General features: G+C 38.2%; 1 protein-coding gene across 1 annotated transcript in view; it reads right to left on the bottom strand.

The window, feature by feature from the left end:
- Positions 1 to 15,002, bottom strand: part of COX10 (cytochrome c oxidase assembly factor heme A:farnesyltransferase COX10) — a 131,098-nt gene that overhangs the window by 96,649 nt on the left and 19,447 nt on the right. The window contains exon 4 of the mRNA XM_012747917.3: positions 2,804 to 2,928. Within this exon, the coding sequence (XP_012603371.1) occupies positions 2,804 to 2,928 (125 nt within the window). The remainder of the gene's footprint in view (positions 1 to 2,803; positions 2,929 to 15,002) is intronic.

Genomic DNA, 15,002 nt, shown 5'->3' with positions numbered 1-15,002 from the left:
ATTGCTTTCATCCTCTGAAGGCATACCCACTTTAAAGGCACACGACAGTTTCCAGTGAAGCATGTGTATATATTATAAAACATGTATGTAATTTATTTTTACATTTTAATGTTAGTGGATTCTTATACATATCTCTTTATGCACTAGTCACTTCTTCATAAATCAGAAGCTGAATCTCATTTTCTCTCTTTAAAACAAATGTAAGAATTGCTTTCCAAAGCTTTATTTCTTTGACTTTCACAGAGATCACAGGAGTACAAAAAAGAAACACTCAAAACTAAATGAATAACAGCTCAAAGTATTAAAAAAATTAAAAATATAAATAAAATGTTATTTGAATCCTGTCATAAACATAGAAGGAATTTTTTTCTCCCAGAGAACTCTATTAGAAGCTGAAGACCTTTTATACAGAGCAACCACATATATGTATTCTTTAATTTGAACACCAGAACACTTTAAAAAAAGGCAGTAAACTCTTCCTTTTTGCTAAGGACTATTTCTTTACATATGTGCTACACAAAAACTCAGTTAAAAACCCTTGTTGCCCAGTGCTCTTTGTTCTGCTTACGCTATTTAAAAGCACTAATAAAAATGGCCTCACATTCCTTTATTTGAAATTTATGAGATTGCCTATCACGAGAACTAAAATATTTCCAATAGATTATCAGGAAAATGTAATAGGGGAAGCTGACTGATACCAATAAGAACACTAGAATTCTGTGCTGGGAATCACTGAGATTTTTTAAAGTATTGTGATCCCTCTGAATGAAATGAGAGTCTAAGATAAGCGGAAGGAAGCAATGGGAGGGATACAAGAAGATGAAGAAATTCATTTGCACAGCAAACACTGATGAGAAGCAGACATCACTCAGGACACTGGGGAGGCCGGTGGGAGCTGAGTGACATGTGGCAGAACATGACAAAGCATTCCAAAGGAAGCACAGGAGTGCTGAGGGAGGAGATATGAACAGAAGAGGAGGAGATATGAACAGAAGAGGCAGACAGGTTTTCTCACCATAAATTTTTTTTTTCAGACAGAGTCTCACTCTGTTGCCTGGGCTAGAGTGCCATGGCCTCAGCCTAGCTCACAGCAACCTCAAACTCCTGGGCTCAAGCGATCCTCCTGCCTCAGCCTCCCGAGAAGCTGGGACTAGAGGCATGCGCCACCATGCCTGGCTAATTTTTTCTATATGTATTTTTAGTTGTCCAGCTAATTGCTTTCTATTTTTTTTCTTAAGTAGAGACAAGGTCTCGCTCTTGCTTAGGCTGGTCTTGAACTCCTGAGCTCAAAGGATCCACCCGCCTTGGCCTCCCAGAGTGCTAGGATTACAGGTGTGAGCCACCATGTCTAGCCCTCATGATAAATGTTGAGCTACCTTTTTGTCCTTTGGTGGGGGTGGGGAAGGAGCCAACTCAAGGCAAGTCTTATTCTTTATGATGTTTTAGGGTTTCTGAACCATTTGATGCTTTTTAGGTTTTTGTGTTTCCCCCAGAATCTCCACACTTTTAAACATTTTCTTTGAATGTATATAATTTAAACCGAAGACATCTATTAGTATCAAGGAAAATGTAGCTCTTCAACTTAAAAAAAGAAGACTGAAAACTAGAATGTGCTCCTGGCTTTATCTCCTGACCTAGATGTATAACTAAATAAAGGTAATTATTTTTAAAAATTGAAAAATAGACCCCCAAAATAGCCAAATAAATCCATTTTACTTATATTGCTCTTTATTCAAATTTTTATTAAAAATAAGTTTATGGTGAAACCATGACTATTCTCTTTGTCAAGATACACGAGAGGGTAGCAAAAGGGAGGCACAGTGTGGAAGAGAGGACATTGTGCTTTATAGATGGGTATTCCACTGTTGGTAAAGTGGCAGGACTATGTGAAAACAATCACTATAAGATTGTTTTGACATTAAAAATAACAACAATAAAAACCTTGTTTGAAATAGATTGATTCTTTTCCAAATAGCTGATAGTATATTGTAAAACGATAATGATCTTAGGCATTATCAAATTAAATTACCATATTTTGCAGACCAGCAACTTATATATCCACAGCCAAGCTGTTTTCCTGCTGGTAACTTGAATTCCTATTTTAAAACTATGCCAACTCCTCTTGGGTGTTCTAGTGATGAAAACGTTTTTCCTTAAGTTTCAGCCAGTATGGTATCTTATGAAAAAGCCACAATGTTAGGGCAGACCACAATGACTAGACAGAGGATACAAACTAACTTAGGAAATTATTTTGATGTTTAAAATAATAGGGGGAAAATGATACATTAAAAATAATATGCTAATTTTTTGGATATAATCTGATTCCATACCATGTTAACAGACTACTAAATTACTAATTTTTTTTAAAGCTGGATATGCTTAAGATATATTCTGTTCTGTATAACGGTGGTTTAAAATGCAAAGAAATCAAACCGAGAAAGAATAGTGAATAATGATGAGCTCAGGGGAATGTATTTGAAATGGATAAACAAAGATGCCACTAAGAATAGAAAGTTATAACAGCTCTAAAACACTTTTTAACCCAAGGAATCCTGGTCACTTGAGGCATATACTCTACTGCTCTCACACCTGAACATAACTGAAAACCATTCATCTCAAAAAAAAGAAACAAAAGGCAGATTTGTTATACATCCCACAGACATCTATAGGATACATAGTGTTACAAGTCCACAGTGCTTCTCCATTAATATATATGATTTTGGAAGTTTTCAAAAATATGACAATACCACCATCTAGGAAAAAGTGACAATACCATAATCTAGCTGAGAGGTGAGAGACTGACCTGATTGATGGAGTTGGCGGCACAGGATGCAAGGCCCGTCCCAACAGAGGCCAGCAGGAAACAGGGCCAGTCAAAAGGTCCTGGGGCCACTGCAAATCCAGCCGCAGTGGTACTTACTACCAGAGCTGCAATACAGAAACAGAGCAGAGGTATCATGACCAACAAGATTCCCAACTGTAAAAGCCAAAAAGACAAAGAATAAGCCATCTTTCAGATAAACCAACTGATTACATTAATAACATAAACTACAAGCTACATGTGTTCATTATAGAAAATGCTAATTTTCTTTTAACTTCATTATACTCAAGAGTAATGATAAGGTAGGTCTTTCAGATTTACTCATTCATTTATTCACTCAACAAACATGTACTGAATACCAAATTTGAGATCAGCATGCATTGTCAGGAATAAAGATGTGTAAGGTCTTGTTCCTTGCTCTTGGGTAATCTGACAGGGTTAGACATAAGTCTATAACTGCAACACAAGGTAGCAAATAATAATGGCCCCAATTCTGTGACAAACTCCAGACAATCCTAGGGGAGGGCTTGCCTATAACAGATGATGGTCCTAGGGGCCAGAGGATGAGTGGAGGGAGGTGATAACCAGATAGCCTTGACAGCCTACAGATGGCATGTAAGTTAATCTTCAGGAGGGGATGCAGAGAAAGGAAGAGAATGGTGGGGTGAGCAGCATTACAGGTAGATGGATAATTCCAAGAACAGGCACAAAGGCAAAGAAGATCAATTGTAAACAGTCTGAAGTACGTGTGACACCATCTACCAGATTCTCAAACCAAAAACCTAGGAAACATTTTTGATTCTCTATATATATCCCATTCACTGCAAAGTACTGTCTGTTCTACCTCTACAGTGTGCCTAAAACCCAGCACACTGCCACCGTCTAGTCCAGTGGTTGTCAACCAGAGTGGTTTTTGCCCTCCATCTGGAAATGTCTGGAGATATCTGTGGTTACAACTGCGAGGGAAGGGTGCTACTTGTCTTCTCGTGGGTAGAGGGAGGGGATGCTTCTTAGCTCCGCAGGTGCACAAGACAGCCTCTCACAATGAAGAATTTCCTGGCTTAAAATGTCAATAGTGCCAAGGTGAAGAGACCTGATCTAGTCCAAGCAATTACTATCAGAGCTTCTCCCATAACCACTTTGGGACCAGCATCGACTATAGTTAATAGCCACAGATGAACGCGCACAACCCAGCGTTGACAGCCACAGATGAATGCCCACAGCGACTTTAGCTGACAGCCGTGATATGACTTTTCTAATTTTTCATTTATCAAAATAAAATTGTGAACATTTAAAAATAACGTAATGAAAACACATATGTCTATGTTACCTATTCTGATTTACATTACATGGAAAGCTGCCCCTGAAGTAAAACAAGCGTTCAGTGCTTTAAAGCTTTCCTCATCACACAAGAGCAAAACGGACTCGTCGTCAATGCACAGCGCACACTATCGTGTGGACTGTGAGTGCCGGCTGTGGGCAAGGTTTTGCAGCCAGCGAGCGCGGTCCTGAAGTGGTTAATGGTCTCTTTGCTCCCATCTTGCTTCTATTTCCAGAGTGATGTTTTAAAAATGTAAATAAATCACATCACTTTGCTGCTTTGAAAATTATTTGCTACTACATCTGGAATAAAATGCAAACTCTTCCACCTGCTACACTGCACCTTCCACCTCTCTTCAGCTCAATCACTATTCTTCACTCATGAGAGCCTTCTGGTCTTTGAGCACAGTAAGTTCTTTCTGGCCCCAGGGTCCTTGTACCTCCATTTCCTATGCCTCTTTCCACAGCTGGCTCCTTCTCATCCTTCACAACCCATCTGAAATATTACTGCCTAGGGAGAACTTTCCTGATTGTCTCATCTAAAGGAGCCCTCTCCAGTTCCTCCCCTGCGCACTCCATCTTTCTATTTCCTTCATGGCATTTATCATACTCCGGTTCCTCACTGGAAGTAAGCTCCATGAAGGCAGGGGTGCTGTCTGTGTGTTTCACTGCTAGATTATCAGGGCTACCACTAAGCCAGGCATAGAGAAGTGTTTCCCAGAAAAAGAAGAAGGCTGGTGGCTGCCAGATTGCAGAGCATCTAGCTGAGGAGTCTGTATTTCATTCAGTCGGCAGTAGAGAGTCGCTGACAGTCTAAAACAAGAAAGATCTATAACTAGATGTTTAGTCTGGTAGCAATGTGCACCATGACTTAGAATGGCAGAATTTTGCTGAGAAACATTTTAAGACAATATACTATTAATCTACTGTGAATAAGGATAGTAAAGTGAGAACTGAAGAGTTATAATGGATATTTTGATTAGAGAATTGAGGACCTGGTAACTAGGAGAGGCGGGAAGACAAAACAAAACAATAACAAAAGAGAACGAAAGGTGAAGCGCTGCACTTGGATGACACGGAGAGGAGTGACAACATTAACTGAAATGAGGAATCACGGGAAGAGGTGATCGAGCTAGCTGGCCTTAAGAAAATGTGTTGTTTTTGAGGAATCATGGGACATCTAGGTAGAAATACAGTGAAAATAGGTGACATCAGAGACTAAAGCTCAGAAGAGAGAATTGGAGGACATGAAAGAGGCACAAAGCCCTGGGAGCACCTGCCTGGAGACTGTGGCTGAACCTGAGGGGACAGATGAGATCATCAAGGGAAGCATGTGCAGTGGAAAGAAGAGTATGAAAAAAATACTGGATCTTTACAGATGGAGAGAAAGGAAAGAATGAAAGACAGAAGATTTGGTGACAAGCACCATGAAAATGAGGTGGCATGGACGTCCAAAAACCAGGTGAGGGCCACAGGAAGCGGGACAGGAAGGTACCACCATTGACATCTGCAGTACATACCAGAGAAACTGATAGTTCCTCCTAATGATCATGAGTTGGCTGCCATGTCCTTCAATCTAGTATTACCAGTGACTTACTGAAATTCTTTAGAGTTCTACCATACAGACAAGCAAGGCCCTGCCATATGTAGGCAAGACACAGTTTTCTTGATATTCCTCTTATTTCTTTGGTTGGGTTCAATGGCAGTTGCAAGGTGACTTAGGAATATGTGCTGAGATCACCATCTAACTAGAAGTCTCCAGAGCACATGTACATTTTAGGCAAGAGGTCCTTCTTTAACTCAGTGGCTCCCAAATGTGGTATGCATCGGAATCTCTCAGGAGAAGATTTACCTCCAGAAAAGAGACTATATGAACAGATTAGAGTGAAGAGGAAGGTTCAGGAATGAAGATGCAGGTTTGCATAAAGGTTATAAGAAGACAAGCAGAAGATTAGTGGTTAAAGGCAAATAGGAGGCTGATGGGAAACCACAAAGACACACGGGACGCCTGCCTGAGGCAGGGAGTGTCGCTAAGCCAGAGAGCAGGTATGTACAGTCCCTCCCACATCTCCTCTGCTTGTCGGTACAGCCCGCCCTGGCCCAGGTATGGTACTACAAGTCATAACGCAAGTGCACAACTGGCGTCTAACAGCAGCAAACAACCACGTGGAACAGCGGCAGCAGTCAAAAATATTTATTTCAGAGGAAACATTCCAGAGGAAAGTTTTAGCTAATTCAGTAATGACTTATGCCCATAAAAAATGCCACCATGATTCCAGGCTTTGAAAACAGCAGTTGCAGATACATTTTAGCCATGTGCCAAGGAGGGAAAGAATAGCCTCTCATGTAACAGTCTGTTTTACTTCATCTGCACATATTTAATGACCATTAAGAAAGGTACTGTTTTTAGAGCAAACAACAAAGCTCCCTTTAGAATATTCAAATATCACCCTTCTGTGAGGGAGCTTTTTATATTCTTCACAGATATCATATAAAAAGTTGCAAAGGCTCATGGACAGGTCATATTAAAGAATGAGAATCATCTTGTTTTGCACAACTCAACAGCAACTTCTCACTTATTGCAAAGTGACAAGGACTCAAAGAAAAGTCCTTAACACCTAGGCAACTTCTCAGTTGTACCAGAAGAATTCTACGATGCAGGAAGACAGCTTGATGGTATCAATGAGAGAATTTGAGGGAAAAGAGATTGTAGGGTTTTCTCTCTCAGAATGAAACTAAGTAAATTGCTCCTATCCATAGAGCAAATGAGTTAAAATAATTCTTAACTGTATGTTAAAGCCTTGACTCTTAAACCAAAAGTAGCCTACTCATAAACAACTGCAGTAGTTAAAAGAAAATCTACTATAACTTTCTCACTATATAATTAGTGAAGTCCAAAGTCACCAAAATAAAATAAATGGGTGCCCTCCGCACCCATGTGTTCTACATCCATGGATTCAACCAACCTTGGATAGAAAATATTTGAAAACAAACAAAAAGCATCCATACTGAACATGTACAGACCTTTTTCGGTTGCTGTTATTCCCTAAAAAATACAGCATAATAACTATTTGTACAGCATTTACATTGCATTCGGTATTATAAGTAATCTAGAGATGATTTAAAGCATACAGTGTATGGGTTATATGCAAATACTATGCCATTTTATAAAAGGACACGAGCAATTGCAGATTTTGGCATCTGACGGAGGTCCTGGAACCAATCCCCCATGGATACCGGGGGGAAGACTGTACTTTAGATGTCTCTAAACATCGAGATCAACATTTTGTATTGTGCTTAATAAACAATTTTTAAAAAGTCAATCACCATTACAATGGGTAAGAAAGTGCCATAATCATTGAACTGTCAAAAATAAAAATGAAATGCACTTTATTTAAAATTAAAAAGGGTATGTAGTTACATGAAAGCAAAACTGTTAATCAGAGGAGGAAGTACCTTGTTATTCTTTTTACTCATTCCATAGCTTGATTGGGTGATAAACAACACAGAAAGCACATCAAATTTTTGATTAATGGGTTTACTGATAAATTGACAAAAGAGACAAAAACTGGTTTGCAAAAAACTGACAAAGGGAAAAGAACAATGTTTTAGTAAGACATAACAATGACTAAATTTACAAAATGGAAAATTAGCTTAATTTCAAAATGTCCAATTGGTAAATGGTAATACATATAAAAACATAGCAATTATAATTATTATTATAGGGAGAAAATTCGAATTTTTTAAGGTATTTCTATAAAAGACTAAAAGCTAACAAAGGATGTATTCAAACTTACTTCATCAAAGTAATTAATTTAAAACAGAAAGGCATAGAGGATTGATAAATTATACAAGTAAAATTGACCAAAGCAATATTCTCATACAACACTGCCACAACTGTAATTAAACTTTCCATTGATTTCCTGGGATTCATTACATGGAATCATTTTGCAACACCAGGATCTCATTAAAAGTGAATGTAATATATTCTTTCATTAATAACACTTGAAATTATATTTTATTTGGTAATCTCATATTCTGTCCCTTCACAAATAAACATAAAATCAATGCTGCCAATGAAGCATGACCCATCAGATATAGGATGAGAGCCACTGCACTGCAGGCCCAGAGATGACTGGCAGCTCACGGGAGAGTAATATTCCCACAACAGTGGAGTTTGACCCATCCCTGCTCCTGGGTTGAGTGGCCAGCCAGAGAACCTCAAGCTTCGCCATGAAAACAGATTCAATAGCAGCCTTCACTAAAGGCAGTCCTGATACCTATGCCCGATCTTAGCACAACTGCAACTCTGTCAGTCAATCCGTTACAAACCATAGGCCTGACCTTAGACTGACCAGGGCTGCCTTCTTCCATGTCCCATGGGACTTCCAAGTCCTGATGGGACTTGGAAGAACAGGAATTCATCAAATACAGTTTTGTATCTGCCTGCCTTCTCCAGGGAGAAGTTCCTACTATGTTCCCTATACATTCTTTAGAAATTTTATTGGGAAACAATCACAATTAGACATGCTCTGGGCTATGGCTGGAACATTTGCCCTCTCTAAAACTCATGTTGAAATTTAATCCCCAAAGTGGCAATATTGATAGGTGGAGCCTCTTTTCAGAGGTGACTGAGTCATGAGGACTCTGCCCTCAAGAATGTACTAATCCATTCATGAATTAATGGAATAATAAGCTAATGGATTAATGAGTTATCATGAGAGTGGGACTGGTGGCTTTACAGGAAGAGGGAGAGATCTGAGCTGGCACACTCAGCCCCTCGCCATGTGATGCCCTGTGGCGCCACCTCAGAACTCTGCAGAGAGTTCCCACAAGCAAGAAAGCCCTTACCAGATGTGGCCCCTCTACTTTGGACTTCCTGGCCTTCATAACTGCAAGAAATAAATTCCTTTTCTTTATAAATTACCCAGTTTCAGGTATTTTCTTATAAGCAACAGAAAATGGACTAAGACACCCCTGACTGGTCTGGAAGAAGGCAAACATCCCTGCTGAAAACTCTTATGAGAGCAACCCAACAGGTAGCCTCTAGGAGCTAAGAGCAGTCCATGCCAGCAGCTAGAAGGAAAACAAGGGACCTCAGTCCTAGAGTTGCAAAGAGATGAATTCTGCCAACAACCAGTGAGCCTGCAAGAGGACCTGAGCCAAGGATGATAATGATGGTACCGACCAACACCAGTAAGACCATGAGCAGAGAGTCTAGCCACCTCATACCTGGACTTCCGACCTGTGGAAACAGTGACACAATAACTTTGTGTTGTTTTAAGCTGCTAAGTTAATTTGGTCATTTGTTTTGTGTAACAGAAAACTAATATGTACTGTAACAAAGGTAGCATTCAAGACTAGTCCATCATCAGCAACACAGAGGACTGACTGGAGTGGAGGAAAATTTACTGTGGGAACCACTTAAAGGCCCTTGCAGTGTACTAGGTGGGAAGAGATGAGAGCCTGGGTAGATGGCAAGCATCTTGCATGTGGTGATACAGGACTTCATTACTGAATAAATATAAGAAGTTAAAGCAAAGGCTGCTTTGCTTTGCTAAAACTCACATTTTTGTGTGTCTTAAAATGAATGTATCAGCGAAAGAGTACATAAATTTAATTTACAAATAACTGCATTTATGTTATATATATTTATATGTAAATAGCATAAATATTATAAATATACCTATGTACACTTAAAATTATTTTTAATGATAAAGTACATGACTAATAAACTTTGGAGAACCCTGCTCTAAAATAAACAGCAAAGCAAGCAATGGTAAGTATTAATGTCTGATTTTCTATATGGAGAACCATATGCAAATCAGTGGTAGTGAAATAAATCCAGGGTCTAATGAAGAGAGTCATATGGCTCTCAGCTTTATAGGATATTCTTTAATACATACTCCAAAGATGCATTTTCAGAAAAAGAAAATGCCACTAAATGAACAGAAGATAGACATATACACACACACACAATCACCTAGCAGATTACAGAATCACAAACCAGGCAAGATAAGCTTTCACCCTGTATCCCTAGCATTAGATTCGTGATAATGCTTCTTACTCTAAAGGTTTTAAGGAAAATCATAAGGAGTCCCAGAGGAGTGAGTCCCTTGTTGGGGGTGGGTAGAAGCAGCCCTGCTGCACATACTGTTACATCTGCAACAGAGGAGCTCTATTTGTCACCCATAAAGAGAAGCGTTTGCAAGACTTTCAGTACAAACTTAGCCAGCTCCCCAGTTCTACCCTCACAGCACGCTTCGCAGAGCAGCAAGGTACCCTCGAAAGGTTCTGCCTTTTCCAATATAATATGCAAAAGGTTTTCTTAGAGAAGTAGTTTTATCTAGAATTTTTTTTTAAGGCTCTCTACTTTGGGAACTCTTGGTCTCTGGGCATAAGCATAATTAATGCACTTCATTTCCTTTCTGAAATCATCGATTAAAAATAACTGTAAGGATTATACTCAAAAATAGGTCATCTACATCCTGCTTTCTTATTATCTCTGTCTCTTAATGCCTCACTATTTTTTAGCATTGACCCCTACAGAACTAAGAAAAAAACAAAACTCCAATAAATCAATTCAGATAATTATCAATTCTGATAGGAGATTTGGTGGAAAGATCAAAACCACTGACTAAATGAGATTTTGAGATTCTTTATAGATTTCAAATTATCCTTGTGATCTATTATATCTGATTATCCTTGATAGCAGATACTATGCAATATTGTAAACCAAATCCCACAAACCTGAGATATATTCTCTTTAAAGTTCCTTAATGTACTAACCAAGAATACGCAGTTAATGAATTTCTATGTGGTTCTGTTTATGTATGTGTCCAAACAATGGAATAAATTTTTGTTAGTAGATTTCAAAGTTATATAACCTAATTCAGAGCTGGGAGTTAAGTTTTTTCTGATTTTCAAGTGAGAGTTTATTTTTTACTAAATAGTTGTACTTATTATTTCCGTCTCTATCTTCATTTCTATTAACACCTTAAAATTCAAATGATTGAATTTCTAATTTAAATGAGTTTTTTTAGGCTCCACAGCTTGGCAGCATTCTGTGAACCTCCTAGTAAGGTCATCTTACCAACACACATATCAAAGAAGGTAGTAATTGTTATGCTTATTGTTAAATTCAGATGAAAAGTCAATTGATGAGAGACATGGAATTTTTTTCTCAGTCACATTAAGGATATCAACCAGTGGTAACTGATTACAAACCATAACTACTTCTGGTTAAAAGCCTTTCTATAAAGATCTTTAATAACACAGCTGCAAAACTAAGAACTTATTATGGCTTCTTGTTTTCCTCTTTCTTTCTGTCACATACTTAATCACCAAAGTAGGTCTGAAAATCCTGGGTCCACATTAAATCTCATAACATCAAATTTACCTAGCAACACTGTGACCAAAATGAAACATTTCAGTATGGTCACCAAGGAAATTCACCAAAAAGCATTTGGTTTGCATTTACAAGTTCACATTCAGAAAAAGGAAAATGAAATATCTATTGGCTCTGATAAATATATAAATAAAAGTTGTTTATATTAAGCTAATTATGCAACACTGAGTAAGATCCTAAGATTGTTCTTTGAATTACAATTTTTCCTTGAACCAAAGAGCTCTTCTATTTTATCATCCTATTTTTAGTTTTTTGCTTTCAGATAGAGAAACACTTCTCACATTTCATATACTCTATAACCAACTTTACAACCTTTTTAATTAATTAAAACATTTCTCCATAAAACTGATGACTATAAACTAAAACTGATGCATAAAACTGAAACTTTTAAGCACAAATATGTTTTCTCAAAAAAGAGTTTGGCAAAAAGAAACTGCTAGTTGAGCAGTTTCTGGTAAAAATGCAAAGCTTTATCTCAGTTTCATAACAAAATTATAAGTGTAACTGTCTAGAAAGCAGATATTTTACAAGATAAACATTTAAAATAATATAGAATTGAGATTAAATCTTCATTTCAAGTATCATTCTGATTTTGACAATATTTGGTATTTCGCTGCATTTGATTATTTTGTACAACACAAGTAACAGGTGAGTAAAATGGACCTACTCACTTGTTCTTCACACCTACATGACCTAAATGCACACATATATTAATGTATCATTATTTTCTTTTTCACTAAGAATTTTCACTTACTCTTAGTAATTAAATAGTAACGTAACAATGTTGGTTATGTCCTATTCAAAGGAATGTTCTTCTTGCTAGAAATACTTTTTAGAAGATCACCTGGAAGAATTCCCTTATTGGTATTGTGTACCATTAAGTGAAACTGAAAATCAATAGTTGTTTGCCAATCCTAAAATTTATGTTCACTACTTACATGAAAAAAAATTTCTTTGCTGCAGACTAAATCATTGAGAACAAAGCAGAGCAAAGTCTTTGGGGATTCCCTCGAGCTGCAACAGTCATAGTTTTCACAAATTTGATGACCTTTAAGAGGAAGAACATAGTGGGGCCATCTCCAATCCTCCACAGGTATGCCAAGTACAAAATGAGGTAGCAGACTAAAAACTTGAGGACACAATGACAGCAGGTAAAAGAGACACTATGAAAAGCAGACCAAGCAACTACAAATGCATAGCAGCCTAAAATAGCTTGGTTTAGATACAATACTTCTCACTCATCACTAGGCATTAAACTACTACGGCATAGTAAAATAATCAATCATTTGTAACCAAAAGGCTAACCTGCTAAAAATTCTGCAAATGGTTGACAACAGAGTTGTTACACCTTTTTATTTTTCCATTGAGCTACTATTTTTTGAGCACCTGTTATGTGTAAGGCACTGAACTAGGCAATGCAAATCCAACAGTCAACAAAATAGATGTGGTCCCTGCCCTCTTGGGGCTTTGACCCTGATGAAGAGTCAGAAAAGTCAATAGGCATTAATTATTATACAATACAATGTGACAGGGATTCGGCAGGTGAAGAACTCTGTGAAGAATACAGAAGGGCCTCCTAATCTACAAGGCTTCTCAAGAGTGATTTTCAAGTTGAAGGAGGGATGAAAAGGAGTTAGCTTGGCAAAGAGGGAAGATGATGAGGTGCACAAGTCTGAGACAGAAGGAACAGCAGACACAAAAAGCCACAGGCTGAGAGTTTGCTTCAGATGACGTCACTCCCCACCTACAGATAAGATATCTCCAAGAGTAAATATGGACAAAATGCATCTCTGTATCCTTTTAAAAGCTCACTGATATAACAGTATTCCTTTTCTCATTCTTAACCTCCAAATTCACTATTCCCCTTTTTTATTTGATTTTTTTTAAAAAGCTATTAGTAAAGTTAAAACTTTATAGTACATTTTAGGAAGGTTTTCCAAAATAAACAGTTGAGTAAAAACTTTTTTTTTAGTACTTAAAGAGACAATTTTGTAACATTCTTTTAAAAATTCACTTCTTTCAGCATTTCATTCGTTAATCTTAATAAATGAGATACTACCATGCTTTGTTTTGAACTGAAAACCAAGTCCTTCATAATACCCCAAAATGATTACTAAGCAACTGGGCAAGTATGACCCGCAGGCTGAGATGCAATAACACAGTTCCCTCAGTGGATTCAGAAAACATCCCTCCACACAGTAGGAGAAGATCTGCTTTGACATGCAGGAGTTAAGAAGACCCAGGTGTTGGCTTAAAGGTGCTGACAAGGAGAGAACTGGCAGAGGGGAGGCAAGGCAATGACAGGTAAGAATCCAGTTAAACTGGGTTAGCCGGAAGTTGTAGAGTGCCCACTTGCTGGGAATTAAACCTATGTTTTTGTGAGGAAAGGGAAGCAAGGTAGTTTGCTGAAAGTAAAGAGGGGCTAGGAAAGACGGTGTTGGATGGGTGCTCCTGATAAGAAGAGTGTTTCTCAAAGTATGTTCTGGGGGCCATCTGTATCAGGGCTAGATTCAGATTCCTAGGTACCAACCCAGACCTAGAGTGAAGGAAATGTATGGAGGTAATGCCTGGACATTTGCATTATAACAAGCCCCCTAAGTGACTTGGAAGGCATATACAGTTTGAGAACCAATAGAGAAAGTATAGTTCTCTAGGTTGATGGTGGAAATTTGGGTGAAGAAGAAAACTGAGCAAGATACCAAAGTCCTCAATGACCAAGTGCAACAAAGAAGTGAGAGACAGGAAAGTTTCATGGTGCTCTTTAACATCCACTGAGGGCTTGTTTCTTTGTTCAGCTACCTACCTACACTTTTTCGCGAAGATGTCTACTTGGGCCAGCTGCCTGTCCTCTGTTGCACAGCCAACACTGACTATAACTCAACACAAACCAGGAGTCTCAAAACGTGTATTTGATTATCAAGATGACAGGGAAAAACTGATGACAGTTCAGTACACATCCACAACCACTACTAGAAAAGTAAATGTCGAGTTGGCAAATCAGTCTTCATTTAAATATACTGCATATGAAGAGCACATATGTGGTGGCTGTCACAGGGCAGATGAAAGGGTGGTGTTTTATTTTCCTACAGGAAAAACTTAGTAGGGAAGAAGTGGGCAGCTTCACACTCTCTTCCAGAAAGAGATGGATTGCATAATGAGGCAGCCCTGTGGGGGCTATAAAGACACAGAGAAGTTGGCTACTATCAGTTATCTAGGCTACATTTCAGATGTTTTGGATTTTAAAATGATAAATTTAAGAATTGTACCATACTTTACAACCCCTCTTACAGCTGGAGGTAGCCATCTTGCACAGTTCTGGCCAATGAGATATAAAGAGAAGTTCTTCTGGAGAGCTTTTCTTCCCAAATAAAGAGGCAAAGTCTTAAAAGGTTTCCACCTTTCCACATTTTCCTCTTTCCAAATTCTTTCTCCCTAGAATACAGCATGAGGAGG

This window comes from Microcebus murinus, chromosome 18 (assembly GCF_040939455.1).
Source record: "Microcebus murinus isolate Inina chromosome 18, M.murinus_Inina_mat1.0, whole genome shotgun sequence".
Classification (NCBI taxonomy): domain Eukaryota; kingdom Metazoa; phylum Chordata; class Mammalia; order Primates; family Cheirogaleidae; genus Microcebus; species Microcebus murinus.
This window is presented reverse-complemented; position numbering and strand designations above follow the sequence as displayed.